This window comes from Neopsephotus bourkii, unplaced genomic scaffold (assembly GCF_033783945.1).
Source record: "Neopsephotus bourkii isolate Nb327-2 ecotype Australia unplaced genomic scaffold, CSIRO-AGI_Nbou_v1 NB_1630, whole genome shotgun sequence".
NCBI classification, from domain to species: Eukaryota; Metazoa; Chordata; class Aves; order Psittaciformes; family Psittacidae; genus Neopsephotus; species Neopsephotus bourkii.
In genome coordinates this window covers 6,846,878-6,871,008 of record NW_026902105.1, presented here as the reverse complement: position 1 = coordinate 6,871,008, position 24,131 = coordinate 6,846,878, and the positions used below count along the sequence as shown (strand labels likewise).

The following is a 24,131-nucleotide window of genomic DNA, read 5'->3' as shown; positions in this document are numbered from 1 at the left end:
GTGCAAATCTTAATTTAAGTTTAATTTAGATGACTCGTGAATGAGCAAAAGGTTTGCTTATCAGGCTACTGGTCCGATGCTGAAATGTTTTCTGACATATAGATGAGGGGATAGGGAGGCTTTGTTTATGTTTCAGTTTTACAGCGAAAACCATTTAGCAGAGAGAGATAAGAAGAAAAAAAATGTTCATGTTGGAGTTTCTTTTTCTTCTAAGCTGTCAGAAATGGTAATACAGACTTCCAAATCTAAAAGTTCAGGGACAGTATAATATGTGTGTAATCAAAATGTTCTGTTTTTTGTTTTGTCTGGGTTTTCTTTTAACGGGTTATCTGTAAAGGTTACAGCTGTTGAAGTTTGGAGAAATGTAAAAAAGACAAATCAGCCAAATTGTCTGCTATTTGTGAACAGCACCTTGAAAAAATACTTGCATTTAAGAATTTTGCCAAAATAATTTTATGTCAGGTGAAGATCACACAGAATGAATTTAATTTCTCCTGCATTTGTCTGTAAAACTAAAAAATTAATATAATCTTATATTAATAGGTTAAATCATTTTCAACCCTTCTCAGAAGATATTAATTATAATTAAGTTCATATACTATATTATCCAGTAATAATAAGCAGTTAAGAAAACGTATTAAAACAACTATAGGACTAGAGAGGAAAACAGTAATTAAAAGATACCTTTTGTATCAGACTGATAGGACTACCTTTAATATTCAAATGTATATCTTCATATCTTCAAAGCTTTGCAAACTGTTGAAGAGAACATGAATAGAAGTTTTACTTATAGAGTGTAGTATTCATTATATATAGCATATAAAAAAAGTATGTATGCCTTGGAAAAACAAGAAAAAAAGGAAAAGGTGGTGACAAGAGCAAATGTATAAAAGGGAGAGGGTAATGGCTACCATAATTACTGCCTGCTGTGCTACATCACTGTGCGGGAATCAACTTTCTGGGATGACTCAGAGTAACTTAGTTAAATTTTTGTTTCTTCAACAAGTGATTAAGCTGGAGGGATGTGTTTAGCCAATGAAAAATCAGAAGTCAGAAATTGGTTTAAGGAGGTTGAAAAAGAAAAAGTCGACGGAAGGTGTAGGAAATTAAGGATATGGTCGAATGTGGGAGAAGGGAAATAAAATACAACAGGAAGATCTATGGAGCAGGTAAAGATCCAAGAAATACATTTTTGTGCAACTTATGAATAAATTCTGGGGTTTGTCCTCAATCACTAAAAAATAGTAAGAAAAATTTAAATTTCACTTTCTGCTTCTAAAACTTCTCTGCTCACAGCCATTAACCTTTTTTATATTTTATCTTAGAGCCTGTCCACTTTTACTTGCTGAAAAACGTACTTATGCTTGGACTCAAGTGGTTACCAGTGTATTTGTATTTTACATGTGGAAGGTGCTTTTAAGTGTACACTTATATGACAGTAATGAAATCCTACAGGATAAAATAATATCCACATAATTGGTAAAAAATACAGATTTTTTTTTCCAAAACTACTAAATTTTGCTTATTCATTGTGTTAGACTACTTAATTTCCATTCCAGTTATTTGTAATTTGAGGAATTTATGAATTTGGAATAAATGAGAATACAGGTATCAGCAACAGAACCTAAAACTAGTTAGTGTTGAACCTAATTAAATACAAAAGAGTACTAGAACAAGATAAGTTTTAAATCAAATTGAGTAACAATGATCATTAAAACAAATATTTTCATAACTATAGAAAAGTTTTATGGTTTTTTTTTTTTTATACCTGTAATCAGCCATTTATTAAACTGAGCGTTTCCAAGAGTGCAAATAATTAGGATCTGCTTTGTAGAAGGCTCAATAGTACTTTCAGATTTTTAAACTGATATCTGAATGATGAATAGAACTTCTCAACATTTTCAGAAGTTTTTCTACGTTTGAGATTGTCTTCCCTTTTTACATTAACACTATTTTAGACTTTTTAACTCAAAGGAGAAGCACTATCAGAAGATAATTATTTTTGCAGCACCTTTTGTTGTGGGTTGGGTTTTTTATTTATTTGGAAGGGAGATTGGCTAATGTAGCTTGGCAGGAGGAAATACTTACTCATTTCCAGAAAGCAGCACAATTTTTAAAATAGCTGTGTGTTGAAGTTGATGTGGTGGAGATTAGTATGTGCTGAAATAAATTGTCTTGAGGTCATTTTTTAGATTTTAAAATGTTTCTGTATTACTTTGGTTGCCATTTAACCATAGAGACACAGTATGATTTAGGTAGGAAGGGGCCTTAAGATCATCTAGTTCCAACTCCCCTGCCATGGGCAGGGACACCTTTCAGTAGACCAGGCTGTTCATGGCCCTGTCCAGCCAGGCTTTGAACACTGCTAGGGATGGAGCATCCACAACTTTCTTTGGCAGCCTGTTCCAGTGCCTCAACACTCTCACAGTAAAGAATTTCATCGTAATATGCAACTTAAAATCTACCCTGTTTAAATTTGAACCCATTTCCCCTTGTCCTATCACTACAGTCCCTGATGAATAGTCCCTTTCTTTCCAAGACGTGCAAGCCCTGTAGAGAAAAAAGGATTTCCTGAAAATAATTATTTCCTCCTCAGCTGAGGTCATCTTGACGGGTTAATTAACTTTGTTGAATAGCCTAACTCTCTTTTTTTTCATTAATATCTTGATTTGTAGAATTCTTTCACTTCTGTGCTCATGTTTGACATTGCTTACAACTAAAATAAGCATGGACATGGTTTTGCCATGTAATGCAATGTTTCTGTATTCATTTATTCCTACTCTTGCATCTCAGAGTTTAACCGGCAGACAGGAAACCTCATTTGCAGATGAGGTTTCAAAGGTTCTGACGCCAAGTTGCTATGCTAGTTCTTCATTGCTAAAGCTGGATTTCATGTCAAGTTAGGTAATTTATTTGGTGCTCACACGTTATTAATATCCTTCATTCTTACTTTTTTACTAATTTTGTTTCTTAATAATATTTCATCTAGTTACTATACTCAAGCTTTTCTAAACTGGAAATAGAGAATGTTATAGTGCTTCCACCCTCAATCTGTGACTTTCCTGCAGCATTCATCCATTGCCATTGCAAAAGTTACATCTTTTGTTTCAGTTATAAATTATGGGTTACATTAAGATCTAGGGACTGGTCTTGTTTAACATCTTTGTCCCTGACATGGGCAGTGGGATTGAGTGCATCCTCAGCAAGTTTGCCAATGACACCAAGCTGTGTGGTTTGGTTGATATGCTGGAGGGAAGGAATGCCATTTAGAGGGACCTTGACACGCTTGTGAGGTGGGCTGATGCCAGCCTCGTGAAGTTTAACCCGGGTTGGAGCAATGCCAGGCACAGATACAGGCTGGGCAGAGAAGAGATTCAGAGCAGCCCTGCGGAGAAGGACCTGGAAGTGTTGATCAATGAGAAATTTAACATGAGCTGGCAGTGTACGCTTGCAGCCCAGAAAGCCAACCGTATCCTGGGCTGCATCAAAAGGAGCATGACCAGCGGGTCAAAGGAGGTGATCCTGCCCCTTTCCTCTGCTCTCGTGAGACCTCACTTGGAGTACTGTGTGCAGTTCTGGTGTCTTCAACATAAAAAGGACATGGATCTGTTGGAACAAGTCCAGAGGAGGGCCACAAGAATGAATGATCAGGGGACTGGAGCACCTCCCATATGAAGATCGGCTAAGAAAGTTGGGGCTGTTCAGCCTGGATAAGAGAACCGTGGAGACCTCCTAGCAGCCTTCCAGTATCTGAAGGGGGCCTATAGGGATGCGGGGGAGGGACTCTTCATTAGGGACTGTAGTGATAGGACAAGGGGTAATGGGTTAAAACTTAAACAGGGGAAGTTTAGATTGGATATAAGGAGGAAATTCTTTCCTGTTAGGGTGGTGAGGCACTGGAATAGGTTGCCCAAGGAGGTTGTGAATGCTCCATCCCTGGCGGTGTTCAAGGCCAGGTTGGACGAAGCCTTGGGTGATATGGTTTAGAGCGAGGTGTCCCTGCCCATGGCAGAGGGATTCGAACTTGATGATCTTAAGGTCCTTTCCAACCCTGGCTATTCTATGATTCTATGATTGGAGGTTTTCCTTAAAATTTGCTAATTTTATTTCAACTTTTTCTTCTATTCATAACTATGTTCTTAATGCAGTGCAGTAAATGTTCTACTTATTATTTGTTTGTATTGGCAATATACCAGACAAATGTGTATTTTTTTTTCTCTCATTCTGATAAATGCAGATCAGAAGTACAATATTGATCTTGCTGCTTGAGCCACTTCCTCCTGTATCTTCTACAAATCTTACATGATTATTTTTTCATATTTTTGTTTTCAATAGCTTGTCAAGGTGACTACAAAGTTTTATATTTGCTTGTAATTGATCTTAGAATCAATTACTTTGGGGATAAAAAACTGATAGTCCATTAGAAAATAACAGTATTATGAAATCTTTTATCCATTATAAGTAAGTATTCAATGGCATACTGCCTGCAAATTTATAATAGAATCGGTATTTCTTAAATGCTTGCTCATCTATTTGCTAAATGCATTTCCTGTCAAACTACAAAAATTATTTAAAAAAAGAGTCAATGTTGTTGCTCAATGTTATAACCTTTGTTTTCCCAAAAGTACTCTTAGTTTTTTTCATAGCATTCCTTTGCTTTCTATTTCTTTATCGTTTTTCATCTGTTTTCAGTTTTCTGCTGTAGTTTTTCTGTCAGATTATGTTTGTCTTTACAGAGATTTCTTTCAGTATGATACCCATTTTGCAGTATTTGCTTTCAGTCCCCAGTGAAAATAATCCACCTGCAGAATTTAGCTCCTGAGCTGTTTTAGATTGCATTTAGGAGTAATTTAGCTGTCTCATTACAAAAGGCAGCTAGCCACGCCTTGTGGTTACATTGAATGAAGGTTAATTATTACGACAGTTTTATAATTTTTTCTTCAGTTTCAAAATGCCAAATTTCAAAACTAAAATGCTCATCTTCTTTAATGATTCAATTAGATGTCTCATTCAGAAATAAAAGTAGTTTCTCAAAAAAACTATACACATGTGGTATTTGTTTTTCTCAGACTACCAGAGAATCAGCAGTAATCTGAAAGCTCTCCAGAATGAAAAAAACCCAGAACTTCAAAACCCCAAACTCACTATTATATGTGTATATATACAGCTACATGCAAACACATAATACAAAAAGAAAAGTATCACAGGCTTCAGAAACTCATTTAACAGGAAATAAACATCTTTATTTGTCACAAATGGAAGTCCTGAAAAACAACAGCAGAATTGACCATGAAAACTACCAGGATATGCAATAATGAATATAAGAATATCCTTAATGTATAAGGAACATTTTAAAATTCTTTTCTTCTCAGGTACCTTAAGAGAAAAATGTCAAAAGGGAAGATTTCCACTAACAGTAATGAGAAAAATAAATAAACACCTTGCTTTTAGAAGAAACACAACAGAGCCAGAATAGAATGGAAGAGTAATTAAGTAACAGTTTTTAAGATATGGATGGATAGTAGCGGGGTTTTTTTTTGTTGTTTTTGTTGTTGTTGTTGTTGTTGTTGTCTTAAGGGTTAGGGCTTTTTTTTTTCCTTCCTCTATTTTTTTAATTGATATTACATTAGTAGTGATAGCAAGTATTATAAGTGGAAGATCTATTTCCTCTGAGGGAGACCAGTTCTCTAGATGGATGAAATAGAATGGGAAAATAAAGCAAACAAACAAAAAACTTATGCAAAATATGAATGAATCTCTGACTTCATGACAACTTAGTGAATTTATTCAACTGCATAAATTAGTGGAAATTTAATGTTCTCACAGGTTCTCTTAACAGGAACTATATATAGCATTACACACACTTGCAGAAGAAAACACACTGAATTGCTTTCCACATGCACCTGCATGACAGATTTGTTCAATTTTTAAAATGAAAGAAATAGGGATGAACCCACAGTTTTGTTTTGGTGGGTGCGGTGCTGTTTGTTTTGAATTTTTTTTATGTCTCTCAATCAGACAAAACCTCTCCTGAAAAGCAGAATAAAAACTGCATACAAATCCTTCAAATCCCAAATGTTATTTGTTTTATTGTATTTAGTTTTATTTTATTTTTTTTAGATGAAAAACCTGTCAGAAGTCTGGCATATCCTTGTTTTAAATGATATTTAATTCCTTAACACTGTTACAGTAAGCTGATTTAGAATTCTGTTATTACAGAGCTGCAGTTTTATAATATTCTCCATGCATTTAGATTTTTTTTTTTCAGTTTAGAAACCTTACACAGGGATAGGCATAGGCTCTACTATTTAAAATATATACACTTCTTTACTAATAGTGACTAGTTCACAATTAGACATGCAGTATAGGTAGCACTCCAAATATGTAATTGTTCTACAGAGTGGGAAAAAATAAAGGAAGCAGAGGAAGTAATAGAATTATAGCCCAAGTTGGAAGGGACCTCAAAAGAACATATGGTCCAACTTTTCCGGGGAAGAGGAGCTGAGATGGGATTATCTAGCACCCTGTTCAGTCACATCTGGAAAACTCACAGTGATGGGGACTGCATCACATTCTTGTGGAGGTTATTACAGTGAATGTTTGTTCTTACTATAAAAAATTCTTTCTTGTGTCAAGCTGAAACCTCTCCCAGTGCAACTTGTACCCATTGGCCCTTGTCCTCTCCTTGTGAAGAGAGAGCTTCCACCCTCTTTGTACCTGTCCTTTAAGTACTGGAATATTGTAATGAGCACACATTGCAATATTAGTCACCTGATGTGCTGAATTACTTCAGGTTTATTCCCTCTGCACAGGAAACAGTGCTTGACCTTTCTGGTGATGTATTCTGCTTCCACTTCACTGCCATAAAGCAGTACTAAAATCTTAATTAAGAACCAAGCCAAACATTGTAATTAAATGCAAAAATAGTTCCTTGAACATGGCCTGAATTACTGCAAACTGTCTAGATGAACTTCAGTTTCTCCTCCTCATACAGTTAGTCCCATTCATCATAACAAATGTAATAGGGTAGGGAAATTGGGTTCTTTATGGCATGTTCAATAAAGTCTGCTACGTACTAAACAGATTATGACTTCCCTGGAGAATCAAGAAGTACTTTGACAAAAAAAATATAAACTTTTAATATGCCATCTTATCTCAGAAAACATCAAGCAAATTTCAAGTATTCCTTGTCCTTATTGAACAATGAAGGAAATAGGGAAGTAGCAAACAAGGGTAGAATATACCCTTGAACAGTACCAGATTTGGACTCCCATTCTTAATGATGAAGCCAAATTGTACTCATCAATTTAATAAGTGTGAATTGTCATGTTCTACCTCTACTGTAAATTCTGACATTCATATGCTGAAATACTATACAAAGCTTAAGCTGACAGATGCAAGTTATAACAAAAACTTTTTTTTTTTTGGGGGGGTGGGTATTTTTTTTCTTTTATTCTTTTTTTTTTCTTTTTTATTCTATTTTTTTTTTTTTTAATATGGGAAGTTTCCAGCCCTGAAAGACTGAGGCAAAATGCTGAAAATTACACCAGAGTACTATAAATGCTTAAAAGATCAAAGGGGAAAAACAATCCAAACTATACTGCTGCTAAATGTCCTTTCTTATTGTCAGACCCATGTTTTGGAGATTTGTTTGGGCGGGAAGAAGGGAAGTAGTGGAGAAAAGGAGAACAGAGAAATTTGGGTGGTTGGTAATATTTCTTTTTCACTAAAGTACTAGATGAAACACTGGTTGTTTTTCTTGCTTGCATAGTTGGTTTTGCAGTGACTTCCCTGCCATATGACACAGTCTTCATGAGGTCAACCACTCTCAGAGGATTTTGCACTACCACATTATTTGCTGAAGAGTAGTGTCCATTTTCCAGAGTTCATTAAGGAAAATAATAACAAATGACACATGGTCCATTTTTTTCCCAGACTCACTCTGGATTAACTGTCTATCTGTGACTTTGGTGGTATAAATTAAAAAAATTATTGTATTTTGAGAATAAAGGTAGAAGTTTATGACAAGACATACAATGTTTTTTTAGTTGCAGTGCATTTGGATCTAGCTGCACTGACTGTCTGTAACCCAAATGTGTTAATCTTTTTCGGGATTCCTCTGAGATCAATAGGAAAATAAAATGCAAGTCAATACAGAGTCAGATTCCAGCAATATATTGTTCAAGTTATTATTTTTATTTGTGCTTATATGTATTTTTAATTTTAATTTAAATATGGAGTTGTGTAATGCTAACTTTATTGAGTTTAATTTTAATCAAAAGAAAACTAAGGGAAATAATATAGAATTATAAAAGTTTTAATAAATAGGATTTACTCACATTTTTAAAAATAAATTTAATAACATATATGACATTTAACGTTTTTAATACAGTGTCTTTTTTTTATTTTTTATATGTGTACATTTCTACTTAAGTAATTGCATTCTATCAGGCTTCCCTAAATTAATAAAAATAAACTCTTGAATGAAATAGAAAAGTCAAAGCTGTTCACCATTTTTTTGTTTTAATTAAGTATAGTTAAAAATTTATCTGGCATATTTACTAAGAAATTTTTCTTTGTGTTTTTTTTTTTACTTTGCAAAAATATAGCTGGTCACTGTGGTATTCCAGATCTTATAGTCAATGGTCAAGTAATTGGAGAAAATTACGGATATAGAGACACAGTTGTATATCAGTGCAGTCCTGGGTTTCGGTTGATTGGTTCTTCTGTACGTATATGTCAACAGGATCATAACTGGTCTGGTCAGCTTCCATCCTGTGTGCGTAAGTAAGCATGGCAACACATCCTGGTCCATATTACAGAAATGTCTGTGTCAGGCAAGATGAGGACTTACTTTGCAACTTGGTATTCATTTGAAAAAAACCCAAACTCCTTTCTGCACCCTCCACCCCCCAGAAGATTTAAAACAGATCCTCAGAATTATGTAGCCACCTCAAATCTGTGATTCATCTATCAGATGAAGTTCTGTGTTATCACTTAAAATTTCCATTGCTTCTTTTGGCTACTAAATACCTGTGGTTTATATATGAATATGGAGTTTATTCAAAAAGTGATGGGACTTAGGTATCCAAGTATTCAATTTTGAAAATGTCTTCATGTTCCTTAGTGGCTTTTGGAAATACTGAATGTACATTGACTTTCATTGCTGTTGTTAGATAAGTAGATAATCTTGAATTACAACATCAGCACTGATTATTAAAATGTTTGTTGCAACAAACACACTGGTTTTGTTTGTTTTGTTTTGGTTTGGTTTGGTTTTTTGTCTATACAGGTTTACTTTGTTCTCTGGTTTTGGCTTTTTTAGCATGAATTTTGCGTTTTGGTAATGAGGCTCCTTTTGTGTGATAAGTATTTCAACGTATCACATTAAGCAGTAACAAAAAAAAGAAAAAAAAAAGAAGCTGCGTTCCAGTTCGGAAAATTGGAGAGTTCTTGAAGGATTCTCAAGGAAATTACAATTATGTTTCATTACTTCAGGTTCATTAATATCAGTGTATTGAAAATGTATTAGTCGACCTGCAAATATTCTGTTTTTACACCTACATTTTTGTATCAGAAACTAGTTGAATGATGAATCATAAAGTACAATGTTAGTTTTTTACCCTTACCACTCACTCTTTACTTTGTTTTACAGAGAAGTAGATGTACATAAAACTACTAAAATAATTGTATTTCTTAATTTTATTTTCACTTTATGAAATAGTAATAGATCATTACTTCTTTATATTACATTTCAGATCAGCACACTTCTTTATAGTTAACTTTTAAGGCAATAAAATTAGACATTGTTAATAATTTCTAAATTAAAATATTAACATCAATTTTAGAACTGAATTAGTGAAAAAAAAAAGTGCATTTTGGATGTGCAAACAGCAGAGAAAGATGAATGTATTCTCTAATCAAATGGATGCTGCTTCTGTGAATACAGGAGAATGTGCAATATATCACTTCAGAAAAGGACACAAGGTTTAGGAAAGACCTTATATGTGCATAAAGGCTGCTATAAACAGCAGCTGCATTTATCTTTACTAATCAGGAGCAGCTCCACTTCAGATCAAAGGTTCAAATGATGTGTAGAAAAATACTCTTGCATTTTGTGATTTAACTTTAGATTATTTAATTGAATTTTGAGATGTTTTTAAAATTAACAGTTCTGACCTTTTCACTTTTGGATTCATCATTCTTGCTCATACAGTGGGCAGACATATTGCTACTGTTGTATATTGCTATTGAACATGCATGTGTATTAATCAAAATTTTATGCACTTTCATACTTCTGTTTTCAAAAGAATAATTGTTATTGTCATTATATTTTCCTTAAAAAAAATCTCTGTAGGCTGAATGCATATTTTTGCCTGACAGTATTATGAATGTTAGCAGTTCAGTGTGTGATTCCAATTACTCTCGTGGGGGAAAAAAATGCAATTGCTTATATAAAAATTTCTGTTACCAGTAACATAAAGATAATATATTTAATTTAAAAAATGATGGTGTTAGTAAAACATACAGTATTCAATTTGACTTCATAAATTATTCTGTGATTGGCCTGCATGCTATACTTATTCTGAAGGATCATTTTCAGTTTCGTGTTGTTAAAAAAATTATTTAGTTTATATTAGTGAGTTTCCTTTAGAGTTATCATGATGAGTCTTTTGTACACAGAGAAAAAGGACGTACATTGTTAGACCTAAAAAAATTAATTTAGAAAAAAAAGAAATATGGTTTTTAAAGTGATAAAAAAATTTATTTAAATAATTTATTCTTTTTTTCATTTAAAATTATTGATGAGCATGTTATTTATTAACAACTGGTTTGTTGGAATATGGAAAAATATTTCTGCACTTTTTTAATTACTTTTATAAAATTAGGGTATGTTTTCTTTTCCTTACTATTTTTGCATCTGGTTTTTGTGGGCACAAAAAAGAAATTTTACCTTCTTTATAAATACAAGTGCCCATAGTCATTGTGATACTTGTCTAGTCATATATCTAGTCATAATTTTATAACTTCACTAAGTACTGAAGCTGGAAAGATAAAACAGAGTGAGTTGATACTAGGACATATTTGTAAGAAATAATACCTGAAGAAGTAATTCACTGAAATACTTCCTTTTAATTTCAGGCTATATGTAGTGAAAATCAAGTGCTTGCTTTCTTCTGATTCTTCAGAAAAGCTTTCTTCATTCTGCGTGGCAAATTCTATTCAGTTTATTTACATATTTAAATAAGTGCTCAAACATTTTCTAATATATGTCTTAGTTCTTATTCACTACAGAGAAATGTGAGTCTTTCATGGAAAGTACTCAGTATCTTAGAATATCAAACTTTTAAATAGTATTATCTAGTGATAATAATGATTATCTGTTAAAGCATGAGAAGTGATAGCAACATGCACTTTGTTTCTTTGTTTTGTGCTATGCTAGCCGTTAGCTGTGGTCACCCTGGTAGTCCTATTTATGGAAGAACAAGTGGAAATGGTTTCAACTTCAATGACGTTGTGACATTCTCATGTAATACTGGATATGTTATGCAAGGACCAATGAAAGCACAGTGTCAGGCTAATAGGCAGTGGAGCCACCCACCTCCAATATGCAAAGGTAAGAATGCATTTACAGATTTCAAACTTAGATGGAAAATTAACGTGAAAAATAACCTGAAGGCAAAGGGACTCTATCAAGAAAAAAATTAAACCTCCCTTACTAACAGGCATTAAATTATTAGAGATGTTTCATGATTCTATTATTTTTCAGTTAGGTTTGTTCTACATTCACATTGCCAGGATAACTGTTGCAGAGAAACTTTCTTCATAGAATCATAGAATAGTTAGGGTTGGAAAGGACCTTAAAATTATCAAGTTCCAACCCCCCTGCCATGGGCAGGGACACCTCGCTCTAAACCATATCACCCAAGGCCTCGTCCAACCTGGCCTTGAACACTGCCACGGATGAAGCACTCACAACCTCCCTGGGCAACCTATTCCAGTGCCTCACCACCCTAACAGGAAAGAATTTCTTCCTTATATCCAATCTAAACTTCCTCTGTTTAAGTTTTAACCCATTATGTTTCTTTGGTTGGTATTCATTTTTTTTCAATTGTTTTCTACAAGTTCCTTAAGAGAAATTATACAGCGATAATGAAGAGCTTGAGTCCCAGAATAATGTTCCCTGCATTTTTAGCTGATGTAGTTCTAATAGTTGCATAAGAAAACATGTTTTTTCATTTCCAGTGAGCTGACCACTTACCTTACATTTTAAAATTTTTATTCTAATTCGTTAACATAATCCATTAAGGTTGGTTATCAACACTTCTGGATATTATATTTACAATTATTCCACTGAAAATAAACATACGTGAAATAATTTTTGTTTGAGTTTTCATAAGCACTTCTATAAAGGTTTTAATGTCATTATCCATTTAAAGTCTGTTGTTATGTGTTTTTTGAATATTTTAATTGTTCTAATTTAGAAAAATGTACTTTTTTCCTGTAACCTGATTACACAAATGCAGAAATTGTGCTGATTGTTTTTCAGCATCTTCCCAGCAGTTTCTATGGACTTTTACCTGTATACAGCCTAGGTCATGTTATGTATTTATAGCAATGTTATTTACTGTATTTTCCTTCCAGTAGGTGTTCTCCACTTTCCTTTGATCACTTTGCCTTAAATGATATTGCCAAATAGTTTATAGAACTTAAATTTCCAAGGACCCTTTTTGATGAGAAGTTTGTTTTTTTTTAATTTGCCATACTAAACACATACCATGTATTAAGGGTACCCAATAAACCTCATTGTCAGTCCAGATGCTAGGAAGTTATTTCTATCCTTGAAAAATGTATCTATTCTAGTCTTGTGGTACCAATAATTGAGAACTCCTAGGAGTCTTACACAAGCAGACTCCAACATTTAGAGTAATGACTAGAGAGAAATAGGTGAGCTGTAAAATAACTGTATTGAGTGATATAGATAGGAAAAAGGATTTAAAATTGCATCTAACAAATGCTTTATTTCTTTTTAGATTACAAAGATTTTCAGCATATTCTGATATTTTTATATACAAACATTCATGCACATACAGAAATATATATATTTGTACACAGGTACATACACATCTATGCGTATAAACATGAAACTGATTATAAGGATATAGGGATAGTAATTTTTACATGAACTGTAGTTTTCTAGAGTAAGTAGTTTTTTGAGTAGGTGATGATGTGTTTACTTGACCAGAGGAGTCTATTGCATGGAAACTTCTAAAAAAATCTTCATGACCCCCATAATGAGTATTATAGTCCCCTCACTAGCTGTATGTATCAAAAAAAAAAAAAAAAAAGGAAAAAAAAAAAAAACAGTCAATCAATCAAATAAAAATCTTCATTGATATTTTCAAACATATGAATCTTAAATTGTAGACTCAGAAAAGTCCATCAGTATTCTTAACCATCAAAGTATACCTTGTTTTTAAAAAAAGCACATACCCATTTGCTGGGGTATTTCCCTGTTCTGGTAGGAGCACCACAGTCTTACCTAACTGACCATGTGCCCTCTAGCTGAAAGCACCTGCCTCAAAGGTGCTTCATTATCAAAATGTTAATATAGGAACATGTTTTCATGGCTGTTTGGGTTAGACCAGAGGCATGTCTAGCCTTCCAGCTGTGGGCAGTAGCTTATAAAAGGGTATAAATTGAATATGTTGATATGTCTGGTCACTGTTCGTGGCTAATACTTTTACAGCATCATCACGTTCTGTGAAGAAGCATTTCCTTTCATTTGCTCTGAGTTTAGCATCTCCTGGTTTCATATTATCTTCCTAATTCAGTATCATTAAATATAAAATCAGGGTAGCAACATGTTGAAAGTTTCTCATAGAAATAAAGAGAGACCATTTAAAGGCCATTTTAGTAGATTGTATGACTGAAGTCTGTGCTCTTGTTTTTTTTTAGTGGTCAATTGTTCTGATCCTGGAATTCCTGCAAATTCTATAAGAGAAAGTAAAATTGAACATGGAAATTTCACGTATGGCACAGTGGTATTTTATGACTGTAATCCTGGTTATTTTTTATTTGGCTCTTCAGTTTTAATTTGTCAGCCAAATGGCCACTGGGACAAACCTCTGCCTGAATGCATTAGTAAGTAGATAATGTGTATGTTTCTACAAAGAATGTGGACCAGAAAAGGTATTAATTTACATAACGTTTCCATCAGTCCCATAACAACTAAAATAATCATATACATTTGTGTGTGTGCAGTAATGATGGAACGTCTTAGTAGCAGCTGAAGTAGTGCAGTTATATTCTTAGAAAAATTTTGGGAAATGAAACAAACATCTCTGAATTATGTACCTGAACATCATAGTCATGTGATCCACTAAGGCAAGGGGATCAGCAAGAGCAGGTGGGTTTTGTTCTGGCTTTTCATGGACAACTTTGCAACTGTGATGTAGATACATCCATAAATGTTTCATATGTTTTTTATTGTCTGGGACAGCTGGCTTACCCAGCATTCTGTATGTCTGTGAAAAAAAATTCTGCTTTAAGATCAATTTTTTTTCTCTGAGAAAGGCTGAAATCTTTATTTTCTAGAGATTAAAGCAGAAAACAGGCTAAGGGTTCCTTATTTAGGATTCATGGACTGATTATTTGCAAAATTAGTTCTTAACTGAAGGTTTTCCAATTCTGTTTTTTCTCTCTCTCTTTAAATAAATAAATAAATAAACAAATAAATAAACTCCCCTGAAACTTTGTTATTGCTGTTAATACACTTGGTTCTGGAGGTTGTCCCATTCTTTGGTAGAATAAATAGCTTGAGTGCAAGTCACAGTTAAGCTTATAAAAATGAGTTTAACAGTTTCACATTAAATTTTAAGCTAACATTACAGTTTCAGAAATATAGATATTACTTACTAGTAACACGTCCCCAAAGTGAAAGAAAACCTAAAACCAAAGGTACAGACATTTCTTCTTTATATTTTTGTATTTTTATTTCCTAGCCTTCTTTCAAAATTGTCACAGATAATTTGATAATATAGACTTTATTGTTGTTTTAACCTGACCTTTGGGAGTAAGAGTGCTATGTGTACTTTTGAAAGGGTATCCTTAGATTTATTTGTATAATTTATACAGAAAGGTCAATGAATTCTAACATAGGCACTATCCAGGATATTTAATAATCATAAAACTTATTAAAACTGATTCTTATGCATCTATTGACTATTTTTTTTTATAAGAACCTTTCAGCTTCTGGAGTGTATTTTAAATTGTTTCCCTCTTGGACATATGCAGCACAGTCATGTAGTAGTCTACACATTTTTCCACTATAAGAGCAATGGAAAAGAGGTGGAAAGTTTGCTAGATGTTATCCTTTGACCAAAGTTGGATTATTTTTGATGTAGCTGGATTTCAGTCTCTCTCTAACTGGTTCCAAAGAACAGATCTTTTTTTGAAATATCGCTAGAGTAATGGAGAAGAGACACGGTAACAAGAGAAAAGATGTTCACTTGTGAAGGGGCTCAATTCCTTTGAAATGTGTTGTAGCTAGAGTGCTAGTTTCTGTTAATCCTGTAAGAAGCAGAATTCAGCATTGTTCTGGATCACAATGCCATTTCCATTCTGTCTTTTAATTAAAGACTTCCAAGGACAAACACTATTTGATTACATGTGGCCATGATTTAGGTCTGATAAACATGCTCTGATTTGTTATTCTTAAGCTGCTGAGATGTGAGTGCACACAGTTCACACCTTCAAAGCTTGAAATCTCCAAATAATACAGGCTAGTTTTTTACTCGTGTGTGTGTGTGCCATCCTCTTGATAAATCTATTGCAGCACCTTGTTCTGACATTTCCTCCCTCACAATATGACATATACAGACATTCATACCTGTCAGATAGAATGATAAAAACTGCTGACAACTATACAGATTAAAAAACCCTTGAGTCTACTTTTTAATTCAATACCCAAGAATTAGGGTATAACATTTCATTTAATGGAACATTTGTATATTTACTCAGGCTTTAAACTAATAATGCTGTAATTTTACTGGTATGTCATCATAGTTGACCAGAAGCAGATGTGAATTTGCACTTCTTTCTGTTTTTCCAGAATGTTATATACCACATCCATTATCAGTATTAACTGTGTAATTTGGTTTGGGGACTTAAGGGTTAGGGGGTTTAGCGAAAAAGAAACAGCCATTGAAATGGCATATTGGCAAAAAAGTTATTTGCATATTTTTCAGATTTATTTATTTATTTATTTAGCAAAGGGAGATTTTGGGGTGACAGAGATTGATGGATAATTATCCATAATACTGAAAAAATAACATTTGACCTGATGTTTTACATACTCTGAAGATTGATAATATTATTTTCTTTAATTTTTCTTCTTTGTTCTTTGAATCAAAGCTTAATGTAAAATTAAATTTACACACCTATAAAAAGGTACTGGGCAGGTATGTGATGTAACAGGATGAGATCAGCTGGTAGATATTTAAGGATATTTTCTGTAGAATGTGAGAGTTCTTAATCCCCAGGCATAAAAAATCAGGAAAGGATGGCAAGATATCAGCATGGGTGAGATGAGACCTGCTGGTCAAACTAAAGGCAAGGAAATTCAAAGGCAGTGGAAGCTGGGAGAGGCATTCTGGGAAGGATCCTGCACCAGGAATGCTGCCTGGAGGGATGGAGTCAGGAAGGCCAAGGCATTACTGAAAAATGAGGTCTTAAATGGGTATGTCAGCCAGAAAAGGAAGGTCAAAGAAAGTGTACCCCAGCCCCTAATGAAGACAACTGTCAGAGTGGTAACCATGGATGAGGAAAAGGCTGAGGTACACAACTACTGTTTTGGGGGTTTTTTTGCCGTAGTCTTCACTAACAACCTCTCTTTGCAAACCTCTTGGGTGGATGGATTTTCTTGGAGGAGAAAAGTGCCCCACACTGTAAGAGAAATGGGGTTCATGACTACCTGAGGAACCTGAATAGACCTAAGTCTATGGGACCTGGCTAGATGCATCCAAAAGTCCTGAGGGAGCTGGCTGGTGTAGTTTCCAAACCACTCTCCGTAAGTCCACTCTCCAAGTCATGCCAGTCATGTCAAGTCCCTGGTGACTATACAGAGGGATAGTTGCACACATTTTTAGGAAGGGTAGAAAGGACAACCCTGGGAACTACTGACCTGGCGGCCTCACCTCTGTGCCTGTGAAAATCATGGAACTCATCTTCCTGTGATTCAAGACAGCCAGCATGGCTTCACAAAGAACAAGTCATGCCTGGACCAATCTAGTGGCCTTCTAAGATGGAACGACTACATCAGTGGACAAGGGAAGAGCTACGAGCATCATCTACCTGCACTTCTGTAAGGCCTTTGACACAGTCACTCACAAGATCCTTCTAAATTGAAAAGATGGATTTGATGGGTGGACTGTTCAGTTGGTTGGATGACCTCATACAGAGGGTAGCAAACAGTGGCTCAATGTGTAGATGAATATCAGTGACGGGTGGTGTCCCTTAGAGGTCTGTACTGGGACCAGTAATGTTTAATATCTTCATCAATGACATAGAGGGATTGAATGCACCCTCAGCAACTTTGCAGCCACCACCAGGCTGAGCGATGCAGTTAACCAGCCTAAGGGACTGGGTGGCATCCAGAGGGCAAGCTTGAGAAGTGGGCCTACGCAAACCTCATGAGTTTCAGCAAAGCCAAGTGTAAGGTTCTGCAGTTGGAGGTCAGGGCAACCCCCAGTATCAATTCAGGCTGTGTGATGAAGGGATTGAGAGCAGCCCTGTGGAGAAGAATTTGGTGAAACTGGTCGATAGGAAGCTGGTCATGAGCTGTGCATTCACAGCCCAGAAAGCTGACTGCACCTTGGGCTCATCAAGAGAAGTGTGACCAGCAGGTCAAGGGAGATGATTCTCCCCCTCTCTTCTGCTCTTGTGAGACTTCTCCTGCAGTACTGCATCTGGCTCTGGAGTTCTTGGCTTATGAAAGACCTGTTGGAGCAGGTTCAGAAGAGGGCCACAAAAATGAACACAGGGCTGGAGCACCACTCCTCTGAAGAAAGACTGAGAGAGTTAGGGTTGTTTTGCCTGAGAAGGCTCCAGGGAGACCTTATTGTGACATTTCAGCACTTAAAGAGGGCTAATAAGAAAGGTTGGGACAGACATTTTAGTACTGCCTTTAGTGACATGACAAGGGGAAATGGTTTTAAACTAGAAGAAGGTAGATCCAGACTAGTATATTAGTTCAGATGTAGTATATTAGCATTAAGGTTCACGTGAAATTCAGCAAAATGATTTTGTTTATAGATATAATAGAAGTCATGACCAGTTATTTGGGACCTGTCAATGAGAGATGAAGGTCTGCATATTCTCTACCTTGTCAGTGACTTTGGCAGATATGGTCTTCCTGTATTTTTTCACTGAAGAGTACATGCATGAGTGTGTGCTTGTGTGTGTGTGTGCTCATGCCATAAAGTTCATCCTAGTGATTTAATGTAATTTGACATTAATGTTTATACATTAAATACCTTTTTGACATCTCCAAATATTCGTTTAAAATTTCTGGTCTGTAATATGTTTTGCATTTTCAATCAGATAATATGCCCCCACCCCCAAACCATAAAAATATCAGTCTCTTCACAAAGTATATGTATGGAGTGATGACAATCATAACTATAAACTTTTTGATCAGTTATAATAACCTTTTTTTATCTCCAATAATTATGCATTGTAGTGATTGACTGTGGCCATCCTGGTGTTCCTCCTAATGCAGTCCTGTCTGGAGATAAATACACGTTTGGGTCTACTGTTCATTATACCTGCACAGGTAGACGATCACTGTTAGGCCAGGCGTCTCGCACGTGTCAGTTAAACGGACACTGGAGTGGATCTCTTCCTCATTGCTCAGGTAATATTTTTGAATTAACGACTGTGTCCTGAAGTTGCTTTGAATCTGTTTTGATTTTTATCAGAAGGCCATTTTAAAACCTGGAAAGTCATATATAAAACTGAAGTACTATCTCAATAGAAGTAAAAAGACGTATAAACTACTAACAAGAAAATAGTTTGGAAGAAGTAGGCTTTCTCAATGGCATACGTATATGTCTCATTCTCAGTCACATATAAAAAAAAATAAATTGCACATTCTGTACAATGTTAAAGGAACCATTTTATTTTGAAAATGTTTCCTATGTGAGTTCTACAAAGTATTAATTTCCATGGGGAAATATTTCATCTTTATCTTTTGAAGATGATAAGTTTCTTGAGTATTTTTTTAACTAGCAAAATATCTACTGACTTAATGACACCACAGGTATGTCTTAATTGCATGATAGATCCATCTTTATGAGGCCAAGTGGGCTCCACATAATTTCAAGATAGGGAGATTGTTTTGGGCGGGAATGCCATCTAATGCTTGTAATGCATTAGCCTTCACTGAAGTTGAGTTATGTTTTTCTCAACAACCTGATGCTTAGAAATGGTCTGCTTCACAGTTTGTTTGATTCACTTTAAAATCAGTGATCAAGTGAAAAAAACAAGTCCAAGTTGGGATTTCAGTAAATCCCATTTCTTTAAGTATGTAAACATAGATTGTAGCATGGTTTAATCATATTAGCAGTTTCAATTCTCAGTAAATACTGGAGGAGGTTCTTTCTTGTCATACTCATGTTTCCATTATATAGTTTTAAGAAATCAGTGGGGTTTTGGACCTTACTGAGACCAGCGCAATTCAGTGTATTTAGATATCCTTCAAGGCAGAAGATAGATAGGAAGAAAAGTGTCACATATTTTTCTTGGGTTACAGCGATGGCAAATCAAGAGATGAAAAGTAACCGATGTGCAAATCTGACAATACTGCTTTACTAGCTTCACACTAAAAATCCGATATTCGTTACAGTAACCATTAGTAAATCATGAAACCATAAAATAGTTTGGGTCAGAAGAGGTCTTTAAATATCACCTAGTTCAAGCCCCCAGACATCTTCCACTAGATCATAGAATAGTTTGGGTTGGAAGGAACCTCTTAAGGTCATCTAGTCCAATCCCCTAGCAATGAATAGGGACACCTTCCACTAGACCAGGTTGCTCAAAGCCCCATCCAACCTGGCCTTGAACACTTCGAGGGGTGGGGCATCCACAGCTTCTCTCAGCAACCCATTCCAGTGTCTCACCACATGCATCCTATAAAAAACGTCCTTATTTCTAACCTAAGCTACCTTATTTCAGTTTAAAAAATTGTCCCTTGTCCTGTCACTAAGGGCCTTGATAAAAATTCACCATCTTCCTTATATTTTTGTATATCTTGAAAGGCTTCTGTAAGGTCTTCCTCAAGCTTTCCTTTCTCCAGATGAAACAGCCAAAACTTTCTCAGCCTTTTATCACGGAGAGGTGTTCCAGCCCTATGCTAATTTTTTGTGATCTCCCTCTGAACCTGCTCTAACAGGTCTATTTCCTTCTTGAACTGCGGACCCCAGAAATGGACACAGTACTCCAGGTGGGGTCTCATATACTCACATATTCCAAAACTTATTTTTAACTCCTGCCTTGATCTCTTTAATTCATTCAGGTCTAAACCAATTATGTCAGCTACAGCTTCAGAATATGCTTTTAAAAATTTAAGTGATGCTTCTTGCACTAAATTCCAAATAGTTGGAAGAAGTTTCAGTATCTGAAGCTTCCACTGCAAATTTCTAGGAAGTGGATGCAGGCAAAGAAAATATAAATAGTATCTTGCTCTGTGAATCCCTCTTCTTTCACTAATCTTCTTTTACAACCTAAAATGTGACTGAAAATAGAAAATGTGAAAAACTAATTTAATTTCTTAACATTCCATCAATAAAATCAGAGGAAATTATACCAGAATGGGAACAAAGATTAGGAATTTATAACCTGTGATATTTAGAGCTATGTACCAGAAATCAAATTTAATATTAAATATTACTTAATAAATTATGAGACATTTATGTCAATTGCAAATTCAAATAGATTAATCTTTTTTTTAAATAGCTAGTGTACATAGATATTTGTTTGGGGAAAAAGAGTTCCTCTTTAGATAAAATCTAAGGCTGTTTAGAGTTTTCGTAAAGAAAAAAAATTAATTTGTGAATTAAAAAAAAATAGACAAGAATATCAAGAATAGAAATAGGAGCCCTGAAAAATGTAAACATCAAAGGAACTTACTGAAAATAAATTAATGATAAATCTATAATCATCCTGCTATTAAATTTAATGTTCAAATATCTTGGCATAAGCATTCATATGTGAGGTACATGAAAATCCTTTATTTTTTTCTAATGACAATTTTTGTCACTACATATATGAAATTTTAATCAGAGCTGATGAATTTTTCTCAATACATGTAGAAACATTTCTTTGACATAGATTTAAATGTTAATCATAGCGAATCAAATTGTGACAAGATACAAACTGTTGTTTTCTGTAGCTATACAGTACCTAACTATAGTTCTAGCTTTGGACAACTTTGAGATTTTGTTTTTCAAAGTGTATCATACACTGTTTTCAAAGAGTGTATCTATCTCCAGTGCTTTCTCATATTAAAGTAATTTGCAGTTTACCATATAGAATTTCCATATTTTGTATCTAGAAATATGTAACATCATTGGATTTCACTGTTAGCCTTAATAACTTGGCTTCTTCATTTTTAATGCATATTAAAGCCTCAAAATTATATTTTTTCTTGGATATTAATAATAATACATAATATAGGACATTCAACTGATACAAAATACAGCATACTTGTGTTTTTAATATATAGGGAAGAATTCAAAGAGAAAATACTAAGTCTGCAAATATAAGGTAACCAGATTCTGTCACATCATCCATAAGACAGTTTCCATTTGTCACGTGGTACTTTATGTTTCACTTCCTAGAGCAAGAAGGAATTTTCATGTCTCATGGATTCCTGTTAGCATTAAGAAGGGCAGTTTCTGGTCATCACTGAGTCAGAAATTTGCACCACCTTATATTTCCTTCTAAGTGCAGAGATGGTTTTGTAACATACTTACTTACTTACTTAAATATCCTCCTTTTCATTAAGATTAAATGCCAACTGAGAATTTGTTACACATGTGGGTAAAGGATGGCTCATAACTGAGTCTGAAAATCTCTTAGTTGAATCTCTGCATGAGGTAACAAGTAATTGTTCCGTTATGATATCATTGAGTATATCTCTGTGACTTCCTGATGTGATTAGTCATTTAGAAAAATTATTTCTGTAACCTTCAATCAAAAGAGCTGGTGGTTGACCTCCCTATGATTACAAGAATAATAATTCACAGTAATAATTACGCATTAGGAAGGAACACATGATTTCATTTACAAGAGGAATATGTAATTTATAGCTGGCACAGTAAAAAACCTATTTTCATTTTTTTTATCTGAAAATTATTTTAGGCATAATGCCAAATAACTTGCTGAAAACTGAGCTGCTATTGTAGAGTTTTTACAAATATAGCATAATGAATAGTCCTGGTTCCAAAACCTTCATAGTCTAAATAAATCATATTGGAAAATGTAAGATACAGATTCCCCTAAAAAAGAAAAATACCTTGATCTAGGACACTTTAAAATTATTGTAAAAATATGTAGCAGACTATTTTCAAACTAGAGGGATGTTAAGTCACCTGAGTAGCTTAGACATGAAGTATTTTGAAAGCCTACAAAATCTTTTACTTACAATAATTTGTAACTATTTACAGTTTATTTTTAAACAGGACTGGGAGGCTGCTTTACTGATGAGTTTCACATAATGAAGTGCATAAACAGAGAAGAGCCTACACTTTTGAGTCTGTGATATTGAACCAGTCAGCTAACTCTTATATTTACTTAATTTGTTTTTTTCTGAAAGTGCTAAAATACATAGGACCATGTAGCTTTTGCTCATAGATGCTCTTTTGTTCACAGTGTAATAGGCGTGTATTTACATAAGCTTTCTTATTCTCAAGTGAAAAGTGTTGGTTGAAGCTTGTTTAACTTAAGCAATCATAAAATTGTCTCCTAAATTATTGAGAGTGGTTCACAATTAGCCTACTTTGTCAGCTGATTCAGAAAGGGGTTGAATAAGTATGATCTGCCAGGTTTGTTCTTTTTTGCATTTCCAAGCAAAGTTCTGCCTTTTCTTTGACTCTCCAGATACACCTTCAGACTGAGGCTCCATGACTGCATATTCCTTTCCATAAGCCTATAAGGAATGGTGCAGATCAGCTCTTGTGAGGTGCTTAGGGTTATGCTGGTTTTCAATGACTTTGTAGGGAAAGAATAAAGCATGACCTATATGAAAGGAAATAAAAAGGAGTAAGCATGACCTACAAAACTGCAGGCAGCCACATGAACTACCTTCTTAAGTGACAAAAGTGCATTTGAATAAAACAAGTATTTTCTCAGACACTGTAATTCTCAAAGCAAAGAAACCTGTTCTGTACATGCTTTTGCTAGTAAAGAGATGTGTTCATCCAGTCACTCCAACAGTATAGTTTACAGACAAACAGTGTCAAGCAAAGCAAGGGAAGCTCTTTTTTTCACTGCATCTGCAACTCCAGGGTCCTAACTTCCCATAGAACCCTATGATACCAAGTTTGTAGCTTTTGGTCTTGGAGCAGTCCACTTTATCTATTTTTGTGTAAGAACTTCCCTCATTACTGCTAGTTAAGGTTAAATTAACACCAGAAAAATATGGCATTCTTTGCAAAATTTGCATAAATCTTTTAATAATTGTCATGAATGTGAATAGATGTGTAATATGATGTTCTTCAGTTGCTGAATTAAAGCCTTCTAGCAGATTCCCAAAATATTTCTTCCTTACTTACATTAGTGTAACTAACTACAAAATAATGCAAATGTATTCTGAAAAATTTTCTGATGTTTGAAACATTTTTTTGTGTAGAAGACTGTTCAGTTTATTTGCAAGTTTCACGGAAAACTCTATGCTGTGGGTGAAAGTCCAAACAGAGCAGCTCCAATGACTCTAGAATTCAGCTCTTCTGTGTTCTAACTCAGTAATACAATATACTTTAATCTCTTATTAGATAGAAGTCTATCTTAAAGACCTTTAAAAACATGAAACAGCAGATCCTAAGTATACTAAAAAATTTGAACAACTGACC

The 24,131-nt window shown here is 34.5% G+C and overlaps 1 protein-coding gene across 4 annotated transcripts in view; it reads left to right on the top strand.

Annotated features, from left to right (window-relative positions):
* The window catches only part of CSMD3 (CUB and Sushi multiple domains 3), a 600,129-nt gene that overhangs the window by 524,521 nt on the left and 51,477 nt on the right, over positions 1-24,131 (top strand). For all 4 annotated transcript variants that reach the window (XM_061373410.1, XM_061373409.1, XM_061373412.1 and 1 more), the window contains 4 exons: positions 8,610-8,783; positions 11,444-11,617; positions 13,960-14,145; positions 18,743-18,916. In XM_061373410.1, coding sequence (XP_061229394.1) covers positions 8,610-8,783; positions 11,444-11,617; positions 13,960-14,145; positions 18,743-18,916 — 708 coding nt within the window. The remainder of the gene's footprint in view (positions 1-8,609; positions 8,784-11,443; positions 11,618-13,959; positions 14,146-18,742; positions 18,917-24,131) is intronic.